Source organism: Rhizomucor pusillus (genome assembly GCF_041956525.1).
Source record: "Rhizomucor pusillus strain CBS 183.67 unplaced genomic scaffold VTP01scaffold_8, whole genome shotgun sequence".
Classification (NCBI taxonomy): Eukaryota; Fungi; Mucoromycota; class Mucoromycetes; order Mucorales; family Lichtheimiaceae; genus Rhizomucor; species Rhizomucor pusillus.
In genome coordinates this window covers 377,450-402,362 of record NW_027192150.1, presented here as the reverse complement: position 1 = coordinate 402,362, position 24,913 = coordinate 377,450, and the positions used below count along the sequence as shown (strand labels likewise).

The 24,913-nt window shown below is 46.0% G+C and overlaps 12 protein-coding genes across 12 annotated transcripts; 5 read left to right on the top strand and 7 right to left on the bottom strand.

Annotated features, from left to right (window-relative positions):
• Window positions 1-89: 89 nt before the first annotated feature.
• VTP01DRAFT_10137 (uncharacterized protein) lies at window positions 90-740 on the top strand (the record flags this gene model as incomplete). The annotated part of the gene is made up of 3 exons (XM_069378466.1): window positions 90-173; window positions 234-431; window positions 492-740. 3 exons carry the CDS (start codon window positions 90-92, stop codon window positions 738-740), a joined length of 531 nt encoding a protein of 176 aa, XP_069239562.1.
• Window positions 741-899: 159 nt separating this feature from the next.
• On the bottom strand, window positions 900-1,753 carry VTP01DRAFT_10136 (uncharacterized protein; the record flags this gene model as incomplete). Its single annotated transcript, XM_069378465.1, has 3 exons — window positions 900-1,358; window positions 1,421-1,616; window positions 1,668-1,753. 3 exons carry the CDS (start codon window positions 1,751-1,753, stop codon window positions 900-902), a joined length of 741 nt encoding a protein of 246 aa, XP_069239561.1.
• A 414-nt stretch (window positions 1,754-2,167) lies between these two features.
• VTP01DRAFT_10135 (uncharacterized protein) lies at window positions 2,168-3,365 on the bottom strand (the record flags this gene model as incomplete). Its single annotated transcript, XM_069378464.1, has 7 exons — window positions 2,168-2,248; window positions 2,313-2,530; window positions 2,594-2,770; window positions 2,828-2,956; window positions 3,011-3,104; window positions 3,167-3,310; window positions 3,363-3,365. The coding sequence occupies 7 exons, from the start codon at window positions 3,363-3,365 to the stop codon at window positions 2,168-2,170; spliced, it is 846 nt and encodes a 281-aa protein (XP_069239560.1).
• A 387-nt stretch (window positions 3,366-3,752) lies between these two features.
• On the bottom strand, window positions 3,753-5,399 carry VTP01DRAFT_10134 (uncharacterized protein; the record flags this gene model as incomplete). Its single annotated transcript, XM_069378463.1, has 4 exons — window positions 3,753-3,931; window positions 3,992-4,132; window positions 4,200-4,228; window positions 5,374-5,399. 4 exons carry the CDS (start codon window positions 5,397-5,399, stop codon window positions 3,753-3,755), a joined length of 375 nt encoding a protein of 124 aa, XP_069239559.1.
• Window positions 5,400-5,896: 497 nt separating this feature from the next.
• On the top strand, window positions 5,897-6,841 carry VTP01DRAFT_10133 (uncharacterized protein; the record flags this gene model as incomplete). The annotated part of the gene is made up of 4 exons (XM_069378462.1): window positions 5,897-5,954; window positions 6,020-6,218; window positions 6,396-6,571; window positions 6,666-6,841. The coding sequence occupies 4 exons, from the start codon at window positions 5,897-5,899 to the stop codon at window positions 6,839-6,841; spliced, it is 609 nt and encodes a 202-aa protein (XP_069239558.1).
• An 839-nt stretch (window positions 6,842-7,680) lies between these two features.
• VTP01DRAFT_10132 (uncharacterized protein) lies at window positions 7,681-10,567 on the bottom strand (the record flags this gene model as incomplete). The annotated part of the gene is made up of 11 exons (XM_069378461.1): window positions 7,681-7,773; window positions 7,836-7,887; window positions 7,948-8,079; window positions 8,298-9,088; window positions 9,175-9,241; window positions 9,299-9,491; window positions 9,574-9,654; window positions 9,713-9,959; window positions 10,014-10,044; window positions 10,113-10,333; window positions 10,412-10,567. The coding sequence occupies 11 exons, from the start codon at window positions 10,565-10,567 to the stop codon at window positions 7,681-7,683; spliced, it is 2,064 nt and encodes a 687-aa protein (XP_069239557.1).
• Window positions 10,568-11,391: 824 nt separating this feature from the next.
• VTP01DRAFT_10131 (uncharacterized protein) lies at window positions 11,392-12,525 on the bottom strand (the record flags this gene model as incomplete). The annotated part of the gene is made up of 1 exon (XM_069378460.1): window positions 11,392-12,525. One exon carries the CDS (start codon window positions 12,523-12,525, stop codon window positions 11,392-11,394), a length of 1,134 nt encoding a protein of 377 aa, XP_069239556.1.
• A 166-nt stretch (window positions 12,526-12,691) lies between these two features.
• VTP01DRAFT_10130 (uncharacterized protein) lies at window positions 12,692-12,984 on the top strand (the record flags this gene model as incomplete). Its single annotated transcript, XM_069378459.1, has 2 exons — window positions 12,692-12,743; window positions 12,836-12,984. 2 exons carry the CDS (start codon window positions 12,692-12,694, stop codon window positions 12,982-12,984), a joined length of 201 nt encoding a protein of 66 aa, XP_069239555.1.
• Window positions 12,985-13,891: 907 nt separating this feature from the next.
• Window positions 13,892-14,700, top strand: VTP01DRAFT_10129 (60S ribosomal protein uL22; the record flags this gene model as incomplete). Its single annotated transcript, XM_069378457.1, has 5 exons — window positions 13,892-13,931; window positions 14,001-14,035; window positions 14,104-14,337; window positions 14,400-14,497; window positions 14,556-14,700. The coding sequence occupies 5 exons, from the start codon at window positions 13,892-13,894 to the stop codon at window positions 14,698-14,700; spliced, it is 552 nt and encodes a 183-aa protein (XP_069239554.1).
• A 154-nt stretch (window positions 14,701-14,854) lies between these two features.
• VTP01DRAFT_10128 (uncharacterized protein) lies at window positions 14,855-19,438 on the bottom strand (the record flags this gene model as incomplete). Its single annotated transcript, XM_069378456.1, has 5 exons — window positions 14,855-15,034; window positions 15,104-16,101; window positions 16,468-17,601; window positions 17,672-17,828; window positions 17,894-19,438. The coding sequence occupies 5 exons, from the start codon at window positions 19,436-19,438 to the stop codon at window positions 14,855-14,857; spliced, it is 4,014 nt and encodes a 1,337-aa protein (XP_069239553.1).
• A 262-nt stretch (window positions 19,439-19,700) lies between these two features.
• VTP01DRAFT_10127 (uncharacterized protein) lies at window positions 19,701-19,952 on the bottom strand (the record flags this gene model as incomplete). The annotated part of the gene is made up of 1 exon (XM_069378455.1): window positions 19,701-19,952. The coding sequence occupies one exon, from the start codon at window positions 19,950-19,952 to the stop codon at window positions 19,701-19,703; it is 252 nt and encodes an 83-aa protein (XP_069239552.1).
• Window positions 19,953-22,331: 2,379 nt separating this feature from the next.
• On the top strand, window positions 22,332-24,602 carry VTP01DRAFT_10126 (uncharacterized protein; the record flags this gene model as incomplete). Its single annotated transcript, XM_069378454.1, has 3 exons — window positions 22,332-22,377; window positions 22,448-22,555; window positions 22,639-24,602. The coding sequence occupies 3 exons, from the start codon at window positions 22,332-22,334 to the stop codon at window positions 24,600-24,602; spliced, it is 2,118 nt and encodes a 705-aa protein (XP_069239551.1).
• Window positions 24,603-24,913: the final 311 nt, after the last annotated feature.

The following is a 24,913-nucleotide window of genomic DNA, read 5'->3' as shown; positions in this document are numbered from 1 at the left end:
TATTTTTGGTGTCATACTGTGCCCCAAGGGAATACAAAGAAACTCCGGCGTGTCTCCGCTGCTTTGACCAAGCAAAAGTTTGCTTTAGCATGGCGAATCGTGTACTAATCCTGGTCGGATTGCCAGGATCCGGTAAGAGCACGTTTTCAAACAGCCTTGTGAAATACAAATCTGTAAGCTTTCAAGTTCTGCTGTTGAGGATCAAGGCAGAAAGCTGACACCACCTGTTGCAGGATTGGCGGAGGGTTAATCAAGACGATCTTGGTTCACGCAAACGCTGCGAGCACGAGTGTAGGAAATATCTACGGCAGCAGCTCAATGTTGTCATAGATAGATGCAATTTTGATCCACAACAACGAAGTACCTGGATCCGAATCGCTAATGAATTTCAGGTACCAGTCGATTGTATCATTTTCTCGGCTGATCAGAAGGTACGTTTACAGACCATTACGTGCCAATGACGATTTGTATTCATGAGATGATATATTTAGACATGCGCTGATCGTATCTTGGATCGTGTGGAGCATCCCACCGGCGTAGGCGGCGAGGAAGGAGTACATATCCTTCGTCGCTTTGTTTCCAATTATGAACCACCTTCTCCGCAAGTCTTTGAAGGCTTGGACAAGGTTTTGTACTTAGATCCAAGCGAAAGCCCAGAATGTCCCCAAGAGCGCGTAGAGACTGTTCTTTCTGCCCTTCAGCAATCCCAGCCTCGTTCGTTTGAACACATTTTAGCCTAATTCCAGCGTAATTCCATGTAAATTTCGCATTCAAAGAAACTGTACAGTAATTGCACCAGGACAAGAAGAAAACAGGATATAAGTGTGTTAGAGTGTGGTGATATCGGCTTGAAAGTTGGGGGAGGGGAATGAAAATGGTCATCGATGAAAGTGGAGGGATTATAAAGGAGTTGATGCGGCATCGATAGCATCGTCGACTGTGTTACCTTGATGGTCTCGTACTACAAGTTCGGCAGATACAAAGTCTTCAATGCGAGGGTAAGTCATGCGTTCATCAAGCTGCTCTTGAGTCCACATGAGCATCTTTAGAAGATTCGGTAGTTGAGGATCTTTTTCTCTCGATTGGCTTAACAGAATGGCGGCGTTGAGTTCACTTGCTGTCTTTTGTCGCTGTCCAGGAAGCAGCAGATCTGCCACCGGGGAGGATTGTACATCTTGAAATGCAAGAAGAGCCATAGTTCGCTCCAATTCTTGCAGAAATTCCGGGTGTTCTTCACCTCGTGGTGCCATCTCCTCTGCCGCGAATTCCAACGCGCCGGCATAGTCGCCGTTTCGTATCATTTCTATAAGTCGTTGTTGCTGGAGATGGAAAAAGAGCTGGGGATTGGTATCAAGGATCTAATTCATAGCCATGAGTCGTACCGAAAGACAAACTGCAGCGCACACAGTGCGAAACAAACCTCTGGGTTGACGTCGTTTACTAGTTCAATGGCGGTATCTACATCACCCGACTGAATGGCGTGACGAATTTCCATGCGTTCTTGAATGGATTCAAAGTCGATCGTGGGTGGTAAACCGCTTTCCAGACTGAACTGTTCGGCAGCTTCTTTGTATCCCTCAATGACCAAGTAGTTCATGACAAGACGGTTCAAGTCTCTAACATTCGTCACTTAGCGACTGCATCCGATATATTGTAAGAATACGCACTGTTTGTTGACTTTCACTTTGCTCAAGCGCTGCTCCCATTCTTCCTTGGAGATGGTCTTCTTGTTGACAGGTGGTGTCGTGCTCATGATCTATGGGGTGAGAAACGTACAAAGTGGAGTGGAAATGCAAACCAGAAGCGGGGATTTTTTCCGTTGCTTTGCAGGGCGAATGGTGCAACCTGCAGCAGGTGTTACGACGAAGGAAACTCCTCTTTTACATGGGAATTCACAATGCAATTCAAAAGATTAATGATGTATTGTAAGTGATGTTGCTAGCTTTGGTTGTGCCAAAAGAAAGCCAAGAAACAGAACACAAGGAAATAATATACAGATATGGCGACTTTTGACTCTTCTAGAACTTCACGCCGCAGGATATCAAATATGCATGGTTTTGAATTAAGGCGAAATGGAGTCAGGGAGGCCTGCTTTCAATGTTTTGCGACGGATCTTTTTTTCTGATTTGAAAGTGTTGGCGAGAATTGATAGCAATTTCTTCATTTTCTAGTCCTTGCTTGCATACCCTGCTGCCTTAAAGATATATTCTCGTAACTGCTTATCTTCATCTGGTTCTACATCGTACAACTATAAAGCAATGCTTGCTTAGATCATACTAGGCTCGCCTCATATATAATTTGCATATACTCACTGAAATGATAAAGTCGGTAATGTCTGTGTCTGCAACTTCAATCTTTGCTCGTGGTCCCCAATAGTATTGATAGACCACGTCGCTATTAGGATCTTCGCCAGCTTTGGCACGATGAAGGTATCCTTGCTTAACATAGTATTCCAGGAGCTTTTCTCTATCTCCAAATGTTTCTGTCTCATCGGTGACTCGCAAGCGATCCAAGTTTTGTTTTAAATCGACTGTAACCGGTAAGAGCTTATTAGCAATTAATCTTGATAGTTGTTGCAAATGTTCATTTTTACCGTCTGTAATTGTCTTTTCGTGCACGAAGATCAAAGCCAAAATCACATATAGCAGACCGGTCTGCTGGTATTCTTCTTCGCTGTGTGGGAGGATTTCATGGACTTTGTATTTTGCGTCGAGCTTGTTGATCAGCACATAACTGTTTGTACTCTGTGCCTTTGGACCGTCGGTCTTTGCTGCAACCAAATTCAGTCAGTGTGTCTGAATGGTCCAATATCCTCCATGTTTCTTACATAGATTCACTTTTAAGCCTCCTTTTTCTCTTGAAGGAAGTTCTGACATTTCCATGCCGAAGAGGTACTTTAATTTCTCTTGTGCCTTTTGGTATACAGTTTTGAATTCTCGCGTTCTTTCATGAAGGACTGAAATATCTGGTTAGATTAATCGTTACTGAGTCTAGTCGAAGTTTAACTTACTCTTCTTGTTAATATCTTCACGACGTATTGGTACTCGTTTGTACTCGCATGCGAGAGCATATCGGACGGTATCCTTGACTTTACGTGAAAGGGCCTGCCCAAGGTCGTTCAGCTAAAAAATGCAATGCTTTCAAATATTCAGATATGTATATATACTTCACTGTCCCAATCGACATTTTGACTCTGGCTGCTTGCTTCATCGACTTTGATCCGCTGCGTTGACGGTCCTTCACCGTAATCGTCGTCGCTCTCTTCTTCAATGGCTCGTTTGCCTCCACGTTGGGAACTTTGTGATTGGCTCTGCAATTGAGGGTTAGACCTAAGATTTATTTCTTTGATCCTAGTCACTTACCATATTTACTGGAAACTTTGGATGAAAGAGACATTTCCAATGCCGCGTGCGCGACGCGGACGTGACAGGTTGTCTCGCAAAACGGAGCGTGATCAATGAAATCCGTCTTGTCAAGTCTCAAGGAATATATGGTGTGATTGATAAGCTTTATTGTGTATATTCTGACATGGTAGTGTATGAATACACCTGTAATACTGGTGGAGTCGAATTTTACCAAAAGCAAGCATAGAAGCTTAATGATCAGGACAATCTTGTGAGGCCACCAACTGAATATCTTTTGTGCAACGTGAAAACCCCCTTTGTGGCAGTTTTCTTCGTTTCATCGCAAAGCAATTAAGAAGACAAACGTAAGAGGTAGTAAAGGTACTAGTACACTTTGTAACTTTTTCTTTATCGAGAATAATTATAGTTTTCAGAGCAACGAACAATGTGTTCCTGCTTTCGTCCGAGAAACGTTGATCGTCTGCTGACTCCTTTGCCGGGAGGAATGCGGGCTTCTCCGGCAACCGTCTTTTGCGTCTGATGCAGGTACACGCCATCTTGATAATACTGGCGGTAGAATTCTCGGTCTATGTGATTGATTAGATTACCGAGCCTCATGCATAGCAATATACATTGCATTAACATGCCTTTCTGCTCAAAGTCTGGAGTAGCAACTTGGCGTCTTTTGGTATATTTCTCGAGCTTCCAGAGATCAAACTGGGTCTTTAGCTTTCCCATAAGTCCCATTATATCGTCGTACTCGCTGGTGCAAATTGAGGAATAAATAGCTACAATGGCGGAAATGGGTGAGCCTGATGACCAAATAGCCTGAGGTCCAAACCACCAAACACTTACACACTGGTATGCGGGTAGTAGGAAGAGTTCTTCACGGGAGAAAGGTCTGGTAGTAGGTATAAGAAGTAGCGTTGTTGACTAAATGAAAGGAAGGGAGCGGCGATGGGCAGCACAGGCACCACGGAGTGATTCAATAAACAGTGGTATCGCGGGAAGAAGAGGAGATGAAAATTGTCGGGCTGTTCACGCAACAACCAGATGATCGAGGAATTGCTAATTTAAATCCTTCTCTACTTTATCAGTTATCATGCCGCTCTAAAAAATTGGTATGTATCCTTCGATAGGATTACTGGTATATCCCGGATCTCTTTCCAACACCTTCGACGATGATGCCTAAGAAACTGCTATCAATATTTATGCTGATCTCTAGCCAACAATAGACAGTCCTGGATGCTACAGTTAAGAACCTTCAATACCAGATCTCAACTATCATTTAACCTCTTAAAGCTCGTATTATTATTCTTGATTCTCACACTTACGATAGAGGTCTTAAACAGCCAGGCAGTGGCCTCGCACTCGCTGCAATTGAGTGCTCTTGGCTGGCTCACTCTCCACTTTATATATTAGGTCCCTATGAGACATCCGTTCAAATTTTCATCGCTTGGCAACACGGTATCCCCCAAGCAGATTTGCCCCAATTAATTGATCCTGTCGCATCGATATGGCTCTTCGAGGAAGATCTTGGCTTCAACCCGTTATACGAACGTGCCTTGTATTCTTGGTAGTTTACTTCATCTTCTACGTTGCCGGCGCTACGGATATATGTGGAATTATTGAAATTTATACGATATCGATGTTTCTATTATCTTAGAGCAGCTGTATATAACTCCATGCCACCTAAGAATTCAAGACTTGATACATAGTAGGAACACTGCAGGGAGTCGCTATGCTTTGCTTGTAATCAAGTTTGATAGAAACAGAGCTCGAAACCATTAAAGTAGTTTGCAGTGGCAAAAATAGCATAAAGGGGCCAAGGAGAGAATAAAACGTATGATATTATATTCTTAAAACGTCATGTATTGGGACAAACCCACAGTAGGCCGAAAGCCAAAAAGTAATTCAGCAGTCAAACAATGCTGCTCATAACTATCATCATTTTTATCCATGTTTGTATACTTTGGCTAGTATTTATCCAATTCCCCAAACTTCAGCAATTTGGGATTCGGTGGCATACGGTTTGCCCCTATTGCCAGAGGACATTCTCCGACCTCATCCCTCGTGTGTTGTCTATAGAAAACCTGCCCCTTAGACATGCCTCCTCCATCTCAGTCGTCCTATAGCATCCGTGATCATGTAGTCTCGAAAGTTTCTCATTGCTGCTTTTTTTCACAGAGTCATACCCTGAGTGTCTATCCTCTATTCTCCTCGAAAATGCTTTTCTAGAACCGCCCGTGCCACTTAATCTATCTATTTCTCCCGTACCTGAAGGCCTCGTAACATATCCTACCGAATCACACGATCGATGGAAAGAATGCATGACTATTCCATCTGGCACCCTTTAGTGAATGTCTCTTTTACATTGCACAACTATTTAGAGTAGATTTAGTTAGTTCTGCTGTGGCAGACACTCTGACCCAAGAATAATAATAAGAATCGAATAATTGGCAGTCCGAGCGACGCGGATGCGGGGCCCCAGATTCCCAATGTTTCCCATTGTTTCCCGCTTTCTTTTCTTCGCAATAGATCAAGGTTGAGGAATGGCCATACAAGACCTTGCGGTCATCACTTGCCAGCCCATAGGACTCCGCAATCACGGTCACCCTCTGTAAGGATCTGTCGAAGTACTCATGTTGCTCATTGACCAACTTTTCTTTCTCCAGCTCCTGGTCCCAACAAGGCACTCAAGACTACCAAGGCTACTCAAGGGATTCAAGGTTCCACTGCAGGTAACTATCGGGTTATGACCTTCTCCGTTATTCCAAAGGTCAGCAGCAGTCCGCGGCTCGTAGGTGCCTGCCGCCGATCGATTTCTCCTCGTTGCCCGCCGCGGACTGTCGAGACGGTGGAAGGGGGCATAAAGTAGGAACACCGAACGCCTGAGGTGGAAACAGGCTCCACGGGACAGCCGCCGTAGCAAGTTGGTCAAGTTTTAAGTCAAGGTATTCAAGACGTACAAAGAGACCCAAGGACTCATTGTAACCGCTTGAGTACCGGTCGAATTTATCACATACTTCAGCGATTAAGGCTTTTTCATAGTCCCGATTCCAAGTTACTCAATGCATTCGAAATTGTTCGATGCATACAAGCCGTCAAAGGGCTCATTGCAACCGTGAAGTATCACTCGAATTTGTCAAGTGCTTCAGTGGTCAAGGGTACTTTTTCTAGATCCTGGTTCCGAGGCACCCAAAGCACACAAGGCTACTCAAGGCCAGGTGAATACAGGCAGTCCAAGGCAGTAGTCCAAGCAAAAGTATAAGCTGTACAAGGCCGGATCATTTTTTGAGCTTCAACGCTCCTATTTTATAGCAATGGTATGCCTTCAGCACAAGGATAACAGCTACAAAGAGAATACAGATTATATCTGTAGCATCTCGCCTATTTTTTTGGGAACTGGCGATGTCGCCTCCGCGTGGTGGTTCCTGGATACATTGTTGTCTTTGCTTTTCATTGCTCAACATGAACCGAACGGCATCCATGTATAGAAATGTAGAATTGATTCATGAAAATAAAGTGGTTGTCAACAAGAGGAGTATCTTGTCATGCGGTCTGTGATACAGCGTCTAAAATCTCGGATAACTTTCAAGTTGTTCAGATTATTTACATGAAGCTAGTACATTGTTGTAAAGTAGGAAGATGATAGAACAGGCGTTTCTTCGAGCTCTTTTGGTCAACCCGATCCTGTTACAAGTTTGGGATACATTTCCAATGAGGACTGGCTGATCGAAAGAGAACTCCTGTTCATGCTATCGTAAGTTCGAGTGACGGCAACGTAATTATTCTGATGCTCCTACGCTACCTGCTATAAGATCATCTTCTCTTAGCTAGAAAGATTGAATGTTTGGATAACTTTGAAGTCCACACAGGATATACTCGATGATTGTAAACATGTAATATACAGTGGGAAACAGGCGTTTGCATGGTTTACATAGTGAAGTATCTAAAGCCGCCCTAATCTATATCAAGTGTATAGATTCGTTCCTAATGCATATATCCTTAGGTCCATCTATTTACATCACTTTGTAGAATTCTTTCTCTCCATTCGACCAGATTCGATAGTTGAAATATGCCATGTTTAAGACTGACGCATTCTGCGATGAAGGATGCACTTGCTCCTGCTCTTTTTTTCGTTATGCCGATAGCCACATCCGTCTATCACGGCATCGCACTTATTCCATAAACCATTTTTTCAATTGTTGAGTTGCTCACGTCTCCTCGGATTTATGTACGGCGAGTATACAAGACAAGAAAAGAGAACATCTGAGGGGTTGGGTATGGCATGCGTTTCGACCATTGACAAAAGGTATTTTGACGAGGGGATGCTCTATGGGGAGTTCATTCTTCGTGTGGTGGTCGAAGACCCGACTTCCTCGGATTGATCAACGGATGCAGCTGACAGAGGTACGTAATAGACCACCTACAAGAAAACATAAAGATTAGTTGAGCATATAAAGCGTGCGTACGTTGTATAGGCAATACTTGCATTAGCCAGAAGCAGGCAAGCGACATTACAATAATTGTTCGAATGACACTGATGGAATTACAGGTTACTTGTTTTGCAACGCGATTGGATATGGTTTTCGTCTCTTACGTCTGGTTGGTGCCCTTTGGAGTCAAAAGGTATCCCACAGCTGACACCGCTGCTAGCACCAGGAAAACATAAATGATATTGTAGCCGGACATGCTTGTTGGCTTCTTCGAGTTGAAACACGAAAGGCTCAACCTGGGCGAAGCTGTCGGGAGTGCAACACCACACAATCGTTAAATTTGGTGGTCCGACCACCGGACTCCTCTGCTGCAATGGTACGGTACCCTATCATCACTTCACGGAAGTAGTTACGGATGATTAGTGCATTAGCTTAAAGATACTGCATATGTATATATTATAAACAGGTTACAAGATGAATGATAAATATTATATATAAAGCTTCATTTATTTACAAAGGATTATTCTTCTCGTCCTTGTTGGAATGCTTTTGCACCGCACCCGTCTCTTCTTGAAACATAGCTGATGTGACGACTGCTTCCGGGTAATTATCTACTTTAATCTCTCCTGTCCCTGAGGCTCGCGTAGCGCTACCTTCTTGATACTCCCCGAAATCATACTCTTCTTCCCAGCTAAACGGTTTGCCTTTCGCCTTGGCAATCAAGAACTGCATCCAAGTTGGAGCGAGAGACTTGCTTAAGACATGCTTCAGGTACTCCTCCTTTTGCGAGTAATCGGGCCGGATGCGTCCAAAGGTAGCTTTGCCAAGGATCCATGCGACGCCGTTGATGATAATGTAAGCGATGATGCCTCCGACGACGCCGTACGCAATTGAATAGGTGAAAGGCATCACGGCCAAGGTGATAAACGCAGGGATGGCATCGCCGGGATAGTCCCAATTGATGTTTCGCACGGTCGAGCACATCATGGCGCCTACAAGCACCAGTGCAGGACCAGTCCCCCATGCAGGGAAGCTTGCAAAAATCGGAGAGAAGAAAATGGAGATGAAGAAGCCGAACGAAATCATGATAGCGGTAAGGCCTGTGCGTCCGCCTTCTGCGATGCCAGCACCTGATTCAACAAACGCAGTAACGGGTGAGCTGCTGAAGCAGGATCCGATAACGATGGATGTCGCGTCCACCAAGAACGCGACCGTGGATCGTTCAAAGTCGCCGGCACAGTCCATGTAACCACCATACTTGGCCATCGAGTACAGCGTGCCAGTGGTATCCAAAATGTCGACATACTGTGTGAATAAACAGCAGGATAGATTTTCAGGTACAGTTAGAGACATTAATGCACTGTTACTGTTCCAAAAAAAAAATAGCTTACCAAGAATGTAATCAGGGCTATCCATATTTCTCGATGACTCAAGTCAAAATGGAACGGAGCTTTGATCCTGCATAGTAAAAGTTAGCGATATCGCTTATGATTGCTGTCTACTTATACCGCTTACATGTCCAAGCTTGGTAACGTGACGACCTGCTTAAAGTAGTTGAACATGGAATCGCCAGTTTCGGTGTATGGGAATAGAGTGACTTTGTTGACACGCGGCCAGGAGGTAATAGCGATGAAAACAATGCCTATCAAGAGTGCACCGCGGATACGATAGAGAAGTAGGATTGACATGATGAGTAAACCGAGGATGCCTGTATATTCAGTGACATTAATAAGTTGACGTCAGATAAGCTCAATGCGCACGTAAATCGTTTGCTGACACTTTATACACACCCATATACAAAGTTCCAGACTCCATATGGTGACCTGTACATTCGCCAGTGGTTGCATCCTTGTACTCTGATGGGCATCCACCTATATATTTTTTGATGAATTTTGTTGCTCGACATGATACCTCTGCGTTCATGCTTACCCAATGTGACTAGAGTAGAAGTATCTGCCCCGACGAGACCGATACCCTCCGAGGACTGCAAACCAACGAAACAAAGGAAAAGACCGATACCGACAGACATGGCATACTTGATGCTCATAGGTATCAGTCGTGCAAGCATCTGACGGATTCCCAGAATCGTCAGAACAATGAAGATAAAGCCTTCGATAAATACAGCGGCGATGGCCGTGCGAAAAGGAACCTTGCCGCTCCCGTGATATCCAACAACCTAAAATATACTCATTAATTTCTATAATACTTGAGAGCTGAAGCGAGACATTACATTGTATGTGAAATACGCGTTTAAACCCATACTTGATAATGACGTATGAAAATGAGTTCGATGATGATCATACATGATATCCGAAATATAGTGACTTACCCGGGGGCCATACCTAAGGGCAAGTTGGCGCCAAAGCCCATTAAAAACGTGGCAATCATGCTAACGATGGCTGTACCGACAATCAATTGGTTGCGAAACGTATTTATGCAGATCATATATTCGGCATCGTTGTCACAGGTCGGATCGCTTTCAGTAGGAGTACATTCGCAGGTGCCACCGCTGTCGCTAATAATCGATGCGTTGACGGATATGATGTAAGCCTACGTGATCGATGCAGAGCAATCCCGGTCGTTAGGCTATAATTTGTTCACGGCGAGAAAGCTTTTATATATATATACCATGGCGAAAAATGTTGTGCATCCAGCTCGAAGTTCAGTCGTGAATTTGGTCCCTTTTCGCTCTCGCTTGGCACAGGATCCCTCCAGCTGGAAGTACCGGCCCACCACGGATCGCGCTACAGCCTGGTTAATTTTATCGACCCATCTTTTAGCCATTGCCCTTGACTTGTTCTTGATGACGAGTGGCGAAAACTTAGAAAAGAGAGACAAGTCAAGCGAATGGATGCTTACATTTATATAGATACGAGCAAACGCTAGTGCTGACAGCCAGTTCCAAATGCACTAGATTGTGCTTGGATCACAAAAATCCCCATTTTGGAAAAAGCGGGCCGCGATATCAGTGGTACCTCAAAAGATAAGCTTTGTGCTGCCCGTCGCACACCGGGGCGGTCCAAATGCATTTGCTCATCGTTTCTCTGATACCACCAGTAGTGATGTATGTAACGATCAAGAACTATAAGTAATCTGGATATATGTACAATGATCATAGCATATAGCATCATCGGTGCACTTTTCAATCCCGGAATCTGTATTTTCCTGCAATCGATTCCAGCTAGAATATCTTCTACTACTACAAATTGCGATATGAATCCCGGATCGTTGGAAATAGTACGATTATAGAAACATGGCAGTTTTTCATACATCCAAGAAGAAGAAGACGTGCCAAGTGAGATCGATAAGGCATTATACCAAGTGATCGGTATCAAATGGTTGGTATGTTGCACTTTGTATCCGCTCAGTTATCGTTTATCTTGGACACACTATATGTAGTTATAGCACAGCACGTGACATAAAAAGGACGATAACACATAAAATTTTATTATATTTATTTACTGAAAATTCTATTAAGCTGTCGCAAATAATACATGTTACTGTGCAGTTGTGCAAAAGGTGCTAATTTTTTCTGGTCGACTTTTGCTGGTCTACACAAGGTACTTTTTCATATTTGCTGTGGGCATGTACATATGCAAATATTGTTTTTAAGCCTTGACTTCAGGGCTGTAGACCGGATAGTCGGTGTATCCAACGTGGTTGCCACCGTAGAAGGTCTCGCGATCGTACTTTCTCAAAGACCAACCATTCTTGAGACGCTGAACGAGATCCGGGTTGGAGGTGAAGATACGACCGAAAGCAACGAGGTTACCAGTTTCGTCAGCGATCTTGGCAGCTCTTTCAGGGTAAGCAGTGTAACCATCAGCCGAAATGAATTTGCCTTTCCAAATTGCTCTGAATGGATCCAAGCTATCCTTCTTTTCAGCGGTTTCACCTTCGTCATTGCGAGGTTCGACAAAGTGGACGTAGGCAAGGTTAGGATGGCGTTCTTGGATCTTGCTGACAATGTAGCCCCAGGTGTCGTAAGGTGTTTCATCTTTCATGTCTAGGTAGTTTGACCAGGGCGAGAGTCGGATACCGGTACGCTCAGGACCAACGGCGTCAACGACGGCGTCAACGACTTCAATGGCGAATCGAGCGCGGTTCTCGATAGAGCCTCCGTACTCGTCAGTGCGTTTGTTGCTAGACGTGTTGATGAACTGATCGATCAAGTATCCGTTGGCACCGTGGATCTCGACACCGTCGAAACCAGCCTCCATGGCGTTCTTGGCTGCCTGAGCATAGTCCTTGACAGTTTCCTTGATCTCGTCGATAGCAAGTGGGCGCGGAACTTCGTAGTCATCACCAAGCATGTTCTTGTCCTTGATGGCTATCGCGGATGCGGAGACAGGTAGAGCGCCGTTGGGAAGGAACTTGGAGGAAGTACCTCGACCAATGTGCCACAGTTGCAAATAGATGTAACCTTGCTTGTCGTGGATAGCGGATGTAACCTTCTTCCAGCCTTCAATCTGTTCTTTTGTGTAAATACCAGGAGCATGTGGGACACCACCGGCCATTGGACTGATCATAGTAGCTTCTGTAATCAAGAGTCCACCAGGAGTAGCGCGTTGGATATAGTGCTCGCGCACCAGATCAGTAGGTACGTGGTTCTGGTCGTTGCGGAGACGTGTCATAGGAGCAAGTACGACGCGATGCTGCAATAGGATGTTGCCGACCTTGATTAACTTGAACAGAGCAGAGCCAGAGAGCGCTGCGATGGGGATAAGAGAAGAGGCGGTCATTTAGTAAAATGCGGTTTTTTGATCTAGTAGTAATATGGATTGGACTCTTACCGGCGGGCGGTCATTTAGTAAAATGCGGTTTTTTGATCTAGTAGTAATATGGATTGGACTCTTACCGGCGGGCTTAGGTTCCCCCTTTATATATTGATCCAGGTGGAAGGACGGTATGCGCGCTAGACAACTTCGCGTGAGACGGAACACCTACGATTGCGGCTCACGTAAGAGGCCGAAGTAGGATCGGAGCAGGTGACTTCGGTGAACGGGCCGCCGAGCCTCGAATCACAATACTAACTTAAAAGTATCAGCCTAGCAATGAGACTTGCTACGTTAGCATGGGTCTTCTTCAATGTTCAATGCCACTCTCTACATCTTTCTGCCAAAAACATGCGAAAATCGCTCGATATTGCAACAGAGATAGTCTCTGGAAGTGCTCAGAAGGAACAACCTTCGGTGAATTAATTTCACCGATTCCGGGCAATAATAAGGAACCTACTCTGGGTCACGCATAGACCAAAGTAGAATATTACACATATTGTGAATAATCGCTTACAAATGCGCGGAATGAGGGCAATGGTTTCGGAGTGAATGATTGTTTGTGACAAGCACTACGGATGAACTCTGCAAGTTATCACTTGGATCCAGGTGATTAAGCGGGAGGCTGATTTGTCATCCAGTGCATGAATTACTGATCGCTGACTGAGCTGCTCTAAGGACAGGCCATCATCCAGAAATCCCTCCATATTTCGAATCAATCGTTATTTGTTTCACCATAATCATCCTGTAATGCACCAACGTAGCAAACATGCTTAATTTAGGTCTGTGGCTAAAGTACGGATACTTGAAACCGTGGACACGGTATCTTGAAGTTTAAATCGATCATTACCAATGACGGTCAATGTCCTGCGACTAATTAGTTTTTAGATCTAGAACTATGTAGTATGATTTGTCTAATAAAACCAGACAATCCTCATTCTTGTAATTAATTCAAGATATCAGAAGCTCAACGATAAGAATTTATAGCCATGTGTTGTGGTCACATCGTTTTTCTCGTTGGGTGTACGAATAGGGCGTGTTTGTAGCTTGAAACTCATGCAGACTTCAGGGCGACGTTTGATTGACCAAGCAACAAGCGGACTTCGAAGCCCGCTATGAAGATCCAGTCAGTCTATTGCTATGGAGCCTCCTCTTTTAATTGCCATCTAGCTAGGTAACGTATATACGGTACAACCAACAACAGCAATGACGGGAAGAGGATAGAGGATGGATCGACAGATGGATGGATGGACGAAATTTTGGAATCAATCAGCGGAAAAAAGGAGACACGATGATCTAACATTGCTCCAAATTGTGAACCCATTCAGTTGCCATGGTGAAGTACGCTGCCACTCCGTCCAACCCTAGCAAGGGTAAGTTTGTAATGTCATGGTTTAATTTGTTGCGATTCTAAAGTGTGAAATGATTTGGAAATTCTTTAGCTGCCTTGTCCCGTGGCTCCTACCTTCGTGTTCACGCAAGTATATTTACAGTTTTAAAGACGGCACAGTGGAGCGAATAATAAGCTAACTCGTGAATATATAGTTCAAGAATACCCACGAAGTTGCTGCTGCCATTCAGGGTATGAAGTTGAACAAGGCCTATGCCTACTTGAAGAATGTCACCGAGAAGAAGCAGTGCATTCCCTTCCGCCGCTTTAACGGTGGTGTCGGCCGTACCGCCCAAGCCAAGGAATTCAAGACCACCCAGGGTCGCTGGCCCGTCAAGTCGGTCAAGTACATTGTTGACCTCTTGAAGAACGCTGAGGCTAACGCTGAGGTAAATGAAAGAAAGAAAAGGAGATGGAAAAAAATGTATATGTACTTAGGTATATGTTGTAGGCCAAGGGCTTGAACGTTGAGGATCTCGTCATCTCCAGCGTCATTGTCAACCAGGCCCCCAAGCACCGTCGCCGCACTTACCGCGCCCACGGTAGAATGTAAGTTAAAACGGGAGATCAGAAGCAGCAGAGATACTGACGCTTTGCTTCCCCACAGTAACCCCTTCATGAGCTCGCCTTCCCACATCCAGATCATCCTCACCGAAAAGGAGAAGGCTGTTCCCGTCGCCTCCGACAAGAAGGTTGTTCGCTTGAACGCTCGTCAGTTGGCCCGCAACTCCCGCTTGGCCGCTCGCAAGTAAATGCAGACGACTAGTTCAATAATAAAACCAGCATTTTTCCACATGCAAAAATATCACAGATTGAAAGCGTGTATGTGTGTGTGTTTATTGCATTACTAACTTGCTGCGACATTATGCTGGGACTAGTATTGTTATTGTATTACTTTGTTTATTTTTAGAACAAGAGTGCATCGTCTGTTTTGGATTCTTTTGCGCGTTTCTTCTTTCTCCTTGCGATTCGCTTGGCATACAATTGCTCGTATGTGCCTCGGGCTGCTTTGAGAATATCTTGATATAGATTCGTTACATTATACTTTTCACAGTATTCGGCCACTGTTTCCTCCACGTTGCGGTTCTAGATATAAAATGGGATCAGCGAAAACGAAAAATATACATGATATGAAAATGCACAGACAAATGTTACCTCGTATAGCACCAAGACTTTGGGTCCCTCGTTCTGTGATAATTCGATCTCCATCTTGCATACAACCTTGCCCCATCCTTCCTCGGGTTTAGATGGCTGTTCGCTTACTGTTGTCGTTGTCGCTGCTGCTGCGAGCGCTGGTGTCGCAGAAGATGGAACGTTATCTTTGTTGTTGTTGCTTTCAACAGCAATCGACTGCGGCGAAGGAGGTGCTTGCGATGCCGTCGATGATGGATTGCCTGTCAACAAAGCTTCCAAATCATCCTGCTCATTGACTAGCACGTGATACTGCTGCTCGGCCTGTTGTAGTCTGCTCGCTGGTTCCAGTGAACTGTCCCAACGAGGAGGCGCTTCTGCATCGTCCAAACTTGCCGTCTTGTTGTTCTCGACGTCGTTCCACGACGTGTCCAGCAACGGCCGGTCGTTATCTGAAGTTCCAGGGATGCTATGTTTTTCGGCCCTGTCCCATCCCGTTGCGAACAGCGGTTGACCTCCCTTGGCAGTGGCTATCAATGGCGGTTTCTTTTGTTCTTGTTGTTTATGTACAAAAGCATCTGTTACAGTAGAAGACGTGGCTGCAGCCGGAGTCGTTGGTTCTACATTGAGACTTGACATGGTCTGCCACAGCGCAGAGTCGTACTGTACTACTTCGCTCTTTGAACCCGACTTGTCATGCATGTCCTCAGCCTTGACGACGTCGTCTGAATTCGCATCAACTAATAGACCCATCGACTCGTCCGTTCGTTGTTGTTGGTGTTGCGTTGCCGCTGCGTCGCCGGTCCAAGGAACAGACACTTCTTGCTCATTTGCCGCCGTCGCTGCCGACAATGGTGATTGCACAGACGCAGCAGGCGATCGTTGCTGTTGCTGCTTCATTGCGTTTATGTATTGGTCTCGAAGTTGTTGGTCCCTGGCAGCGGTCGCTTTCGAGTCATTCATGGCAAAGTTGAGCCACCCTTCGGTTGCATCGTTGGATGCTGCTGCTGCTCCTTTCGATCCTACATGGTAGATAAAAGATGTGTGTTAAAAATGGATCTCGCATGACCGAGAGTTTATTGTCCCATCCAACAACGACGACGACGGATTTTCAAAATGTATGTATGTGGGGAAAGAAGACTATGGCCAACCTGGACTGGCACGGACTGGCGCGTCACCCCAACCTTCTTCGTCTTCTTCCACCTCTGCACCTAACGGTGGAGCGAGCTCCAAAGGACGACGAGTGTTGGATCGATGATTGTGCTTTATCCAATCCTCTACGCACAGCCACGCCGGTTTGCCAGGATGTATCGGCGGCGATGAATAGGAAGAAGGTCGGGATGTCGTTGCAGACGGGGAAGAAGACCAAGAAGAAGGAGGATGTTTACCTTTTGGAGGCTGCGGCGGCTGCTGGCTAGGTGATGTCTTGATGAATACACCGTCGTCTTCATCCAAATCGATTGACTCGTTATCCGAGCTCAATACTTCGTTCTTTGGAAGAGGTGATGGTGGCACTTCTGCGTTCGTCATCGATCTTGCTTGTGCACGCGGCGATGGTGTTGACTGAGGCTGCGCCGCTTTAGCAGGTGACGTTTGTATCCTATTCGACGTGATAGCCGGCCATGCTTCTTCGTTCAAAATGTGCGCTACCTTTTGCGAAGGCGGCGGTGGTGCTGGCGCGGAGTGGTCGCGAGTTTGCATTTCGCTCATAATCTTGTACTCTCCACTCTCCACGTCCCAAAACGCTGTTTGCTTTTGCTGCTCGAGTACTTCGTGAGCGAAACCTTGCTTTCGCATATCATCCCACGGGATGTAGCTCTTGGGAGTTCCCCAGCCATCCGTCTGTAAAGTCACAATGTCGCGCGCGAATCTTTTCTTCTTGTACAAGCTAGCCACGTTGACATCCAAAGCTTGTTGCTGCCATTCAAATTCGTGGTTTTCCATGGTGTCAGGTACCCAAGCTGCTGAAGCAGACGGCTTGGCTGACACTATTTGAGCGTTGCTACCGCTGGCCGCCTTTTTGGGCCACGAGGCGGTGTTAGACATACCCCATCCTCCCAATGCAGATACTTCAGGCTGCTTTTCGGATGTTGAGGACGTCTGCTTGTCGCACGAGAGGGAAGGCCATTCGTCTGCCACAAACATGTCATCTGATATTCTCAAATCAAAGTCTTGCCCTGGAGCAGGTTCCGGTTCCATTTGTTTAGGCGAGAGCGGCGGCGGCGGAGGTGTAGGCTCTCGATGTTGGGTAGATGTAGAGTGTTTCGAACCCGTTGATCTCAACGCAGGACTCTGAGGCGAGAAACCGCTGAAATCCATTGACGCCGGCGATTGCTGCGCAGCTGCTGTTGCCACTGGGGACGGTGTCGGGCGATGGTGCTTGGTGGTATATATTGATGCCGCTGAGCGTGCACCGGGGGTATCTGTTGCTGATCGTGGTATTATGTCCTCGATAGCTGAATCATTAGTATGTGCCCACAATGCTGGAGTTGTCGGTCGGAAATTAGCTTTACTGTGTGCTTCTACTCGTAAGAAAGAAAAAGAGGCGTTAAATTTTTGGTTCTAGTGCCCTTCAAATAAAGGATGACTCACGTTTCTGGATATACTGTGCGTGAGACTTTTCTGCAGCGGGAGCCTGCTCCGGCCTGTAGAATTCATCGTCTTCTTCGTGTTCGTCGTCGCCTTCAATGTCTTCATCCCGGATTTCGAAACCATCATCTTCATCATACAATCCATCCTGACTGTCAGACTAGATATATTCTCTAGTTAGTTCAATCCCAAATCAAAGGAACATATTACTTGTTCAGCGAATACCTGTACTTTGTCCAGAATGTTCTCGAGTGTGCGTAGATCTATACCCAGTTCCTTGGAGAGCAATACAATGTGTTCGCCGGTAAGATATCTATTCTTGGGGAGCATCATGAGCTCAGGTTCCGCGTGCGCATCGATGTTTGCCAGCGCATCAATATTCTGTTGATCAATGGTTATTTGATTCAAAGTAGAAGTATTGCGATCCGCGAATTTTCCAATAATCGTATCTTGCAAGCTTTCGTAACCCACAAGTCGCACCAGACGAAGATTGTGATCGGCGCAAGCACAGCATAGTTTGTATATCGTTGGTGGATCGAGCTCTCCGCAGTTTTCTATGTGTATTTGCCGGATAGCTTCTCGCATTCGACAGTCCATGATATCTTCAAGCGTTGCCTGACCCACCTTGGAGCAGCCAATCAGGTAAAGTTCGCGCAAATGGTTCGCGAGTCGGCAGATTTCGCCAACGCCTACATCGGTCGCTTGCGAGCAATTGAGCAAACCAAAGATAACCAGGTCAGGGCACAGCGAAGCAACTTTCATTAAAACATTATCCGGCAATATGAGATTCTCCAGGAGTAGCACACGCAATGGTGTATATTGATGACGCCACGTCGAGCTTCTAGTGGGACGTTGCCTCGATGAGAGACTGTTAACGTCAGCGCGAATCTCGAGTTTGGTCAAACGTGGGCACCTCGACAAGGCGTTTGATATGACGTTGGAAGTAACATTGATAGTTCCATGGAGGCAGAACTCTCGCAGACCTTTGAACGACTCGAGGACTTGGGCAACATGGCTGTCATGCATCGGAGCTGCATCTGTCAATGTGAGCTGTTCCAAGTGCAGATCACTCAAGCACAGACGATCGAGTGCTTCTTTGGCCATGCCCTTCAGAGACATTTGCAGGGAGCGCAAATTCTGGCAGCGGTTGCTTATTGTCATTGCCAATCTTGGATTTATCAGAAAGTCGCCGTCAAAGCACAGTTTCTTGAGCTTTGGAAGCACGGCGCTCAGTCGAAATCGTCTTTCGTCACGGAATGCATCGTTTGCGCCGATAAGGACGATCTCTTGCAGCTCCGGAAGGATGCCGGCTAGTTGTTCGAGTAACTGTGGCTCTATACGCCATCCATAAATCCGCAGCGACTGCAGTTTTTCGCACTGTCGAGCCATGTGCAATATCAATTTTGGATTTGAAAGAAATATGTCTTGCTGTGTGTGACGCTCCACTTTGGACTTTAGCACAGGCTGGAAGGCTGTCAAAGAGTCAGCGTCGCGAACACACAGCGATAGCCGCCTGACCGCGAGAGCCGATCGCTTCGATGAGGTGACTGCTGCGAGAAACAGCTTGAACGAGTCTGGGTGTCTGAATTCAGGGTCTTGCCACAATGCGCTTGTAGCGCCTGGTTGCCACGATCTATGGATCAAGCAAGCTTCATAACGATCGCGCTGCGTAGGTAAAAGTTTGCATATTCTTTCGACTGTAGCGCTGTTCAGCTTATAGAAACCTAGCTCATTTGCTTCTAGATCAAGCCAATTGTCTTGCTGAAACATCGCTGGAGCATAGAGAGGAAGAGAAGGAGAAAGGAAAAAGAGAGAGAGCGTGAAATCTGAGAGCAGCTGCAGCCAGCAGAGATTTGATTGACAAGAAGTTTAACAATCAAGGTGAAGTCCGAAACTTTAATGGGATTGGGAGAAGAGAAGCATGAAAAAAAGGGTAGGGGGCCACTAATGTTTAAAGTTGTTGAAATGCTATGGATGGAATGCGTGTATAAGTCTTCTTCTGCTATGTATGATACAACGATTTAAGTCTATCTTAGTGCCACTCATCAGGATCCAAGTCCTTGCAGTCGTAAAAGTCGTTTCCACCACAGCAGTCAACGAAGTCCCAAAGGCCCAAGTCGGTTTCTGTATCGTCCCAAATACACTCGTTGCTTGCATCGTGGAAGGCACCGGCAACAGTGCAGCATCGTTGAGTGTCTGCGTCTTGGTCGCAAGAGCAGTTGAGCGCGTTGGCCGAGAAGGCGAACAGGGCAAAAAAGGCAACGGAAGCGTACGTCGATTTCATTTTTGTGTTGGCGACCTGTAAATTTACTCGACACGAAGGGAAGAAGGTCACTTTATATATACTGTGAGTTTCCATCCTCTGTTTCGATTCCCCTGCTCAGGAGATAATGAATAAGGAGAGAGGACGGACATCCCAACGGCAACCGGTTTACAGTATTCTAATGGCATATACGCACGAATGAAACAATCTGCAAGTGTCATGCATAGATGCAGGCGGGCTGGGAGCAGCCAAGCTCTTCTATTATTATTATTGTTGACATGAGCTCTAATTAGGAACATGTCAGCGGCGTCGTCGCGCTTTCTGCTCTCCCTGTACATGGCCCGCACGCCGTTCAGGACCATCACAGACAATGGAGTTTGTTGTTATTTCACGCATTCATCTCCCCTTCTCCTTTTCTTCTTTCGCTTATTTCTCGAGTAGCTTGTTAGAAAGTGTGAACCAAGGAGTCAGGGCTCATGACATTCCCGGTTATACTTTCCTGCAGGATGGGCTTTGCCAAGAGGTAAAGAGAAAAACTAGCAGCAAGTGCAGAATAACTTGTTCTGTAAGTTTATGGAACCTTAAAGCTAATATCATCATATACGTGTAATTCGCCACATTACATCATGCTTTTATGCTGGTCTACCGCTGCAAAGCCGAAGCAGAGCATGGGCCAATGCCCAGCAACAGGGAGCAAGGCAACACAGCAGTCTCTGACAGAATCTCGGGCAGGTTCTTAATTTCGGTAATATTGCTTTAGCCCTAAAACCTATTTGCTGCTGTGCTCCGTGGCTGGAAGCCATCTCTAGATGCATTGGGCGTTTTTACGGTAGCAAATAAACCTCTAGCTCTCTCTGTCTATCATTTTATATACTTTTGTACATGGTATAAATAAACAGCAGATGCAAAAGAAGAAATAAGCAATGATATCATGGTTCTGTTCCCGAGGTTCAGAAAGTTTTAAAAATCGGACTGGACCCTTCTCCATTATGGTGGACGTGTGTTTCCCGCCGATCGCATTCGCCCTCTCCCTGCTGTTGCTACTACTACTACTACTACTAATTCTTTTTCCAGTTTTCTTTCTTTCTTTCTTTCTTTCTTGCGTGGACTAAGCTGCAACGCATCGCAGCGCAGTGCAGAGGGAGATCTGGATACCGGGACCTCGGCTGCTTCTTACTACTACTGCTGCTGCTGCGAAAGGTAATCCTGCAAGCAGTGTAAATACTTGGAATTTTCTTTCGAATAGAAATACGCAGAGAATGCATATCAAGCAAACAAACTCGGCTCGAGTAAGGCACAAAAAAACTGCACGATTTCGACCTATGTACATGAGAATTGTCCATAGCTTCTACTGTAGATTGAAACAAAAAAATGCTATTAATTTAAGTCGCAAGGAATGCATGCATCTCTGACGTGTCAGCGAGACCAAGTTCCCAGAACTCGATTTTCAGTTTTTTGCATTCGTTTCCAGACTAACGTATCATCTTGAAAAGGAAATGTTGATCACGATGATCATGGCGTTTGGATTGTGATCGAGACGGCGGCATCATAGTCATGCCGTGTGCATAATACATCTATTGGCAGAATGCATCGAGATGCGCACCGGCGACGTGTATGTCACTCTGAGAATGACAGGCAGCACGAGGACACAATTTTACACACGAATTCTTTTGATTCGCACAAATGGATGCTTTCTTACAAACTTGTACAGTCCCACTAAAGCATACAAGCAAGCATGTATATCCTGTTTCTTTTTATTGTTACATTAACGTATGATATAGTTACAGCAAGAGAGTTCCGGATCATTGAAGAAAAGGAACAGAACTTTGCTGCTACTATAAACATATACAGCATAGCGGGCTTGTCATAAACGTAATATGTATTGTGACTAGTAAAAAGGACAGAGTGGTGGAAGTATTCCGTGTGAAACGAGATCGACCATTATGCTGCCACCCAAGGTTCGGTCGACCGGCGTTTTGACCACTGCTGTGTAGTACAAAGAAAGACAAGCAACAAGCCGGTGTTGGAATGCTACTAATGCCTTTGCAATCAGCGTTCCTCTTTTCCACTGCTTTCATTCTCTTCGCTGATGAACTACAGTCATTGTAAATAATCATTCTCCTTTTTACACTTTTCACTTTTTGGAGCGAGCTTGGGACCATGGTTTGGTGAAGAAATGCAAACAGAAACGTGCATTATTCAATCTGCTGCCCAGGCCGACGGGATGCTTCGGTCTCCGCGCAACGGATGTGCCACTGTACTCGGTCGCCAGGAGATTAAGATGTTGCGGACTCCACATCTGAGTCACATCAAAAAAAGAGGAACTTCAAATTGCGGGATTTATGAGACACCCATCCAACTCGTCGTATACCTTTCTTTTACCTTTCCAAACAACACACCATGTCTGCTGGACTTCGTCAAGCGTTCCAGAGAGCTAAAGCTGAAAGTACGTTGAAACTGCAAACTGAATGCTCGTCTGGGAAAAAGTAATAACAACAACGCGTTTTGCAAAACAGACCGCCCTGCCTTTGTTACTTTCATCACAGCAGGCTATCCTGAACCTTCTGCGACTGTTGATATCTTGCTCGCATTGCAAAAGGGTGGAGCTGATGTTATTGAACTAGGTGAGTCGATGCGTACACGCATAAATTTATGACGAGGGGATTTTACTGACACTTGCGTGTGCGTGCCGCGCGCGTCTATCCAGGCATTCCTTTCACTGATCCTCTCGCTGACGGTCCTACGATTCAATACTCCAACACTGAATCCCTGAAACACCACACTGATATCACCATATGCTTGCAAATGGTTCGCGAGGCACGGTCAAAAGGTTTGACAATCCCCATTGTGTTTATGGGCTACTACAACCCGGTGTTGGCGTACGGCGAGGAAAAGATTATTCAAGACTGTAAAGCTGCTGGCGTAAATGGCTACATTTTGGTCGACTTGCCTCCTGAAGAATCACACAGCTTCCGCGACTGCTGCTTGAAATATGGCATGTCCTACGTTCCTCTCATTGCACCTTCCACCCCCGAAAGCCGTATCTCTCTGCTGGCAGATGTAGCCGATTCCTGGATTTACGTCGTCTCGCGCATGGGTGTCACCGGTGCATCCGACCAAGTCAACGAAGAACTTCCTCAGCTTATTTCTCGCATCAAAAAGTACACCGATGTTCCTCTTGCCGTCGGCTTCGGTGTATCCACACGTGAACACTTTAACCTTGTCGGCTCCCACTCCGAGGGTGTCGTTATTGGTTCCCGACTCATCACTGTCATCCGCGAAGCCATAGAAGCCGGCAAGGATGTTCCCCAGGTCGTCCAGCAATACTGCGCTGAAGTTAGCGGTCGCAAAGAAGTAGTAGAGCTTGCCGCATCCAGCACACAGCCACAAGCAGACCTCGAAGTCAATGAGGTAGCAGGAAAGGGCATTGTTGTTGGAAAGGAAAAGAGAGAAATCAAGTCGTTCTATGAACTCACCACTCGCTTTGGTGACTTTGGTGGTGCGTACGTGCCTGAAGTCTTGGTCGACTGCCTGTCCCAGCTGGAAACATGCTTCATCAATGCCATCAAGGACCCTGAATTCCAAGCTGAGTTTGAGTCCTACTATGACTACATTGCCCGTCCCTCGAGACTGCAGCTCGCTGATCGGTTGACCGCCGAAGCCGGAGGCGCTCGCATCTGGCTCAAGCGCGAGGATCTCAACCACACTGGTTCACACAAGATCAACAACGCCGTCGGTCAGATCCTTTTGGCAAAGCGCCTTGGCAAGAAGAGAATTATCGCAGAAACCGGCGCTGGTCAGCACGGTGTTGCCACTGCCACCGTTTGCGCCAAGTTCGGCATGGAATGCATTGTTTACATGGGCGAAGAAGACTGTAGACGTCAGGCATTGAACGTTTTCCGTATGCGCATGCTCGGCGCAACCGTTGTGCCCGTCAGCAGCGGCTCGCGTACCTTGAAGGATGCTATCAACGAGGCTATGCGCGACTGGGTCACCAACGTCTCCACCACTCACTACCTCGTCGGCTCCGCCATCGGTCCTCATCCTTTCCCTATGATCGTCCGTCACTTCCAGTCGGTTATTGGCCGCGAAAGCAAGCGCCAGCTCCAAGAAAAGATGGGCAAGTTGCCCGATGTTGTCATGGCCTGCGTTGGCGGCGGTTCCAATGCTATTGGTATGTTCCATCCATTCGTTGAAGACAAGTCTGTCCGCATCATTGGTGTCGAAGCAGGCGGCAGCGGTGTTGACACTGAATTCCACTCTGCTACGCTTTCCAAGGGCACTCCCGGCGTCTTGCATGGTACTCGCACCTACCTTTTGCAAGATGAAAAGGGCCAGATCATTGAAACTCACTCTGTCAGCGCTGGTTTGGACTACCCCGGTGTTGGACCTGAGCACGCTTACCTCAAGGACTCGGGTCGTGCAGAGTATCGCGTCGCTGACGATGCTCAGGCACTCATTGGTTTCCGCAAACTCACACAGCTCGAAGGTATCATCCCTGCCCTGGAATCATCTCACGCTCTTTATCACGCTTTCGAAGTTGCAAAGGAGTTGCCGAAAGACAAGGATATCATTGTCTGTCTGTCTGGCCGTGGTGACAAGGATATGCACACTGTCGCTGAAGTGCTTCCCAAGTTGGGTCCAAAGATCGGATGGGATTTGCGTTTCTAGATATATATATATATATATCTATGTCGTTATTGTTGATTTGTATTCAATGTACCATAATTTCTTGGATTTTTGTACACAAAACTAAAAATACCATATGCATACATGCATACATGCACACTCGCCTACTTGTTCGCATGACTTCCACGGTGTACTGAATACAAAATAAGGATTATGTATTTACGAAGAAAAAAATTGTGATAAAGTGGATAAAGAAAGGGGAAAAAGAGTGAAGGAAGCCCATTATTTGGATAGTATTGCGTCTGATGTTATCAAGATATGAAAGAAGGAGAGAGAGAGAAAGAAAAGGTTTA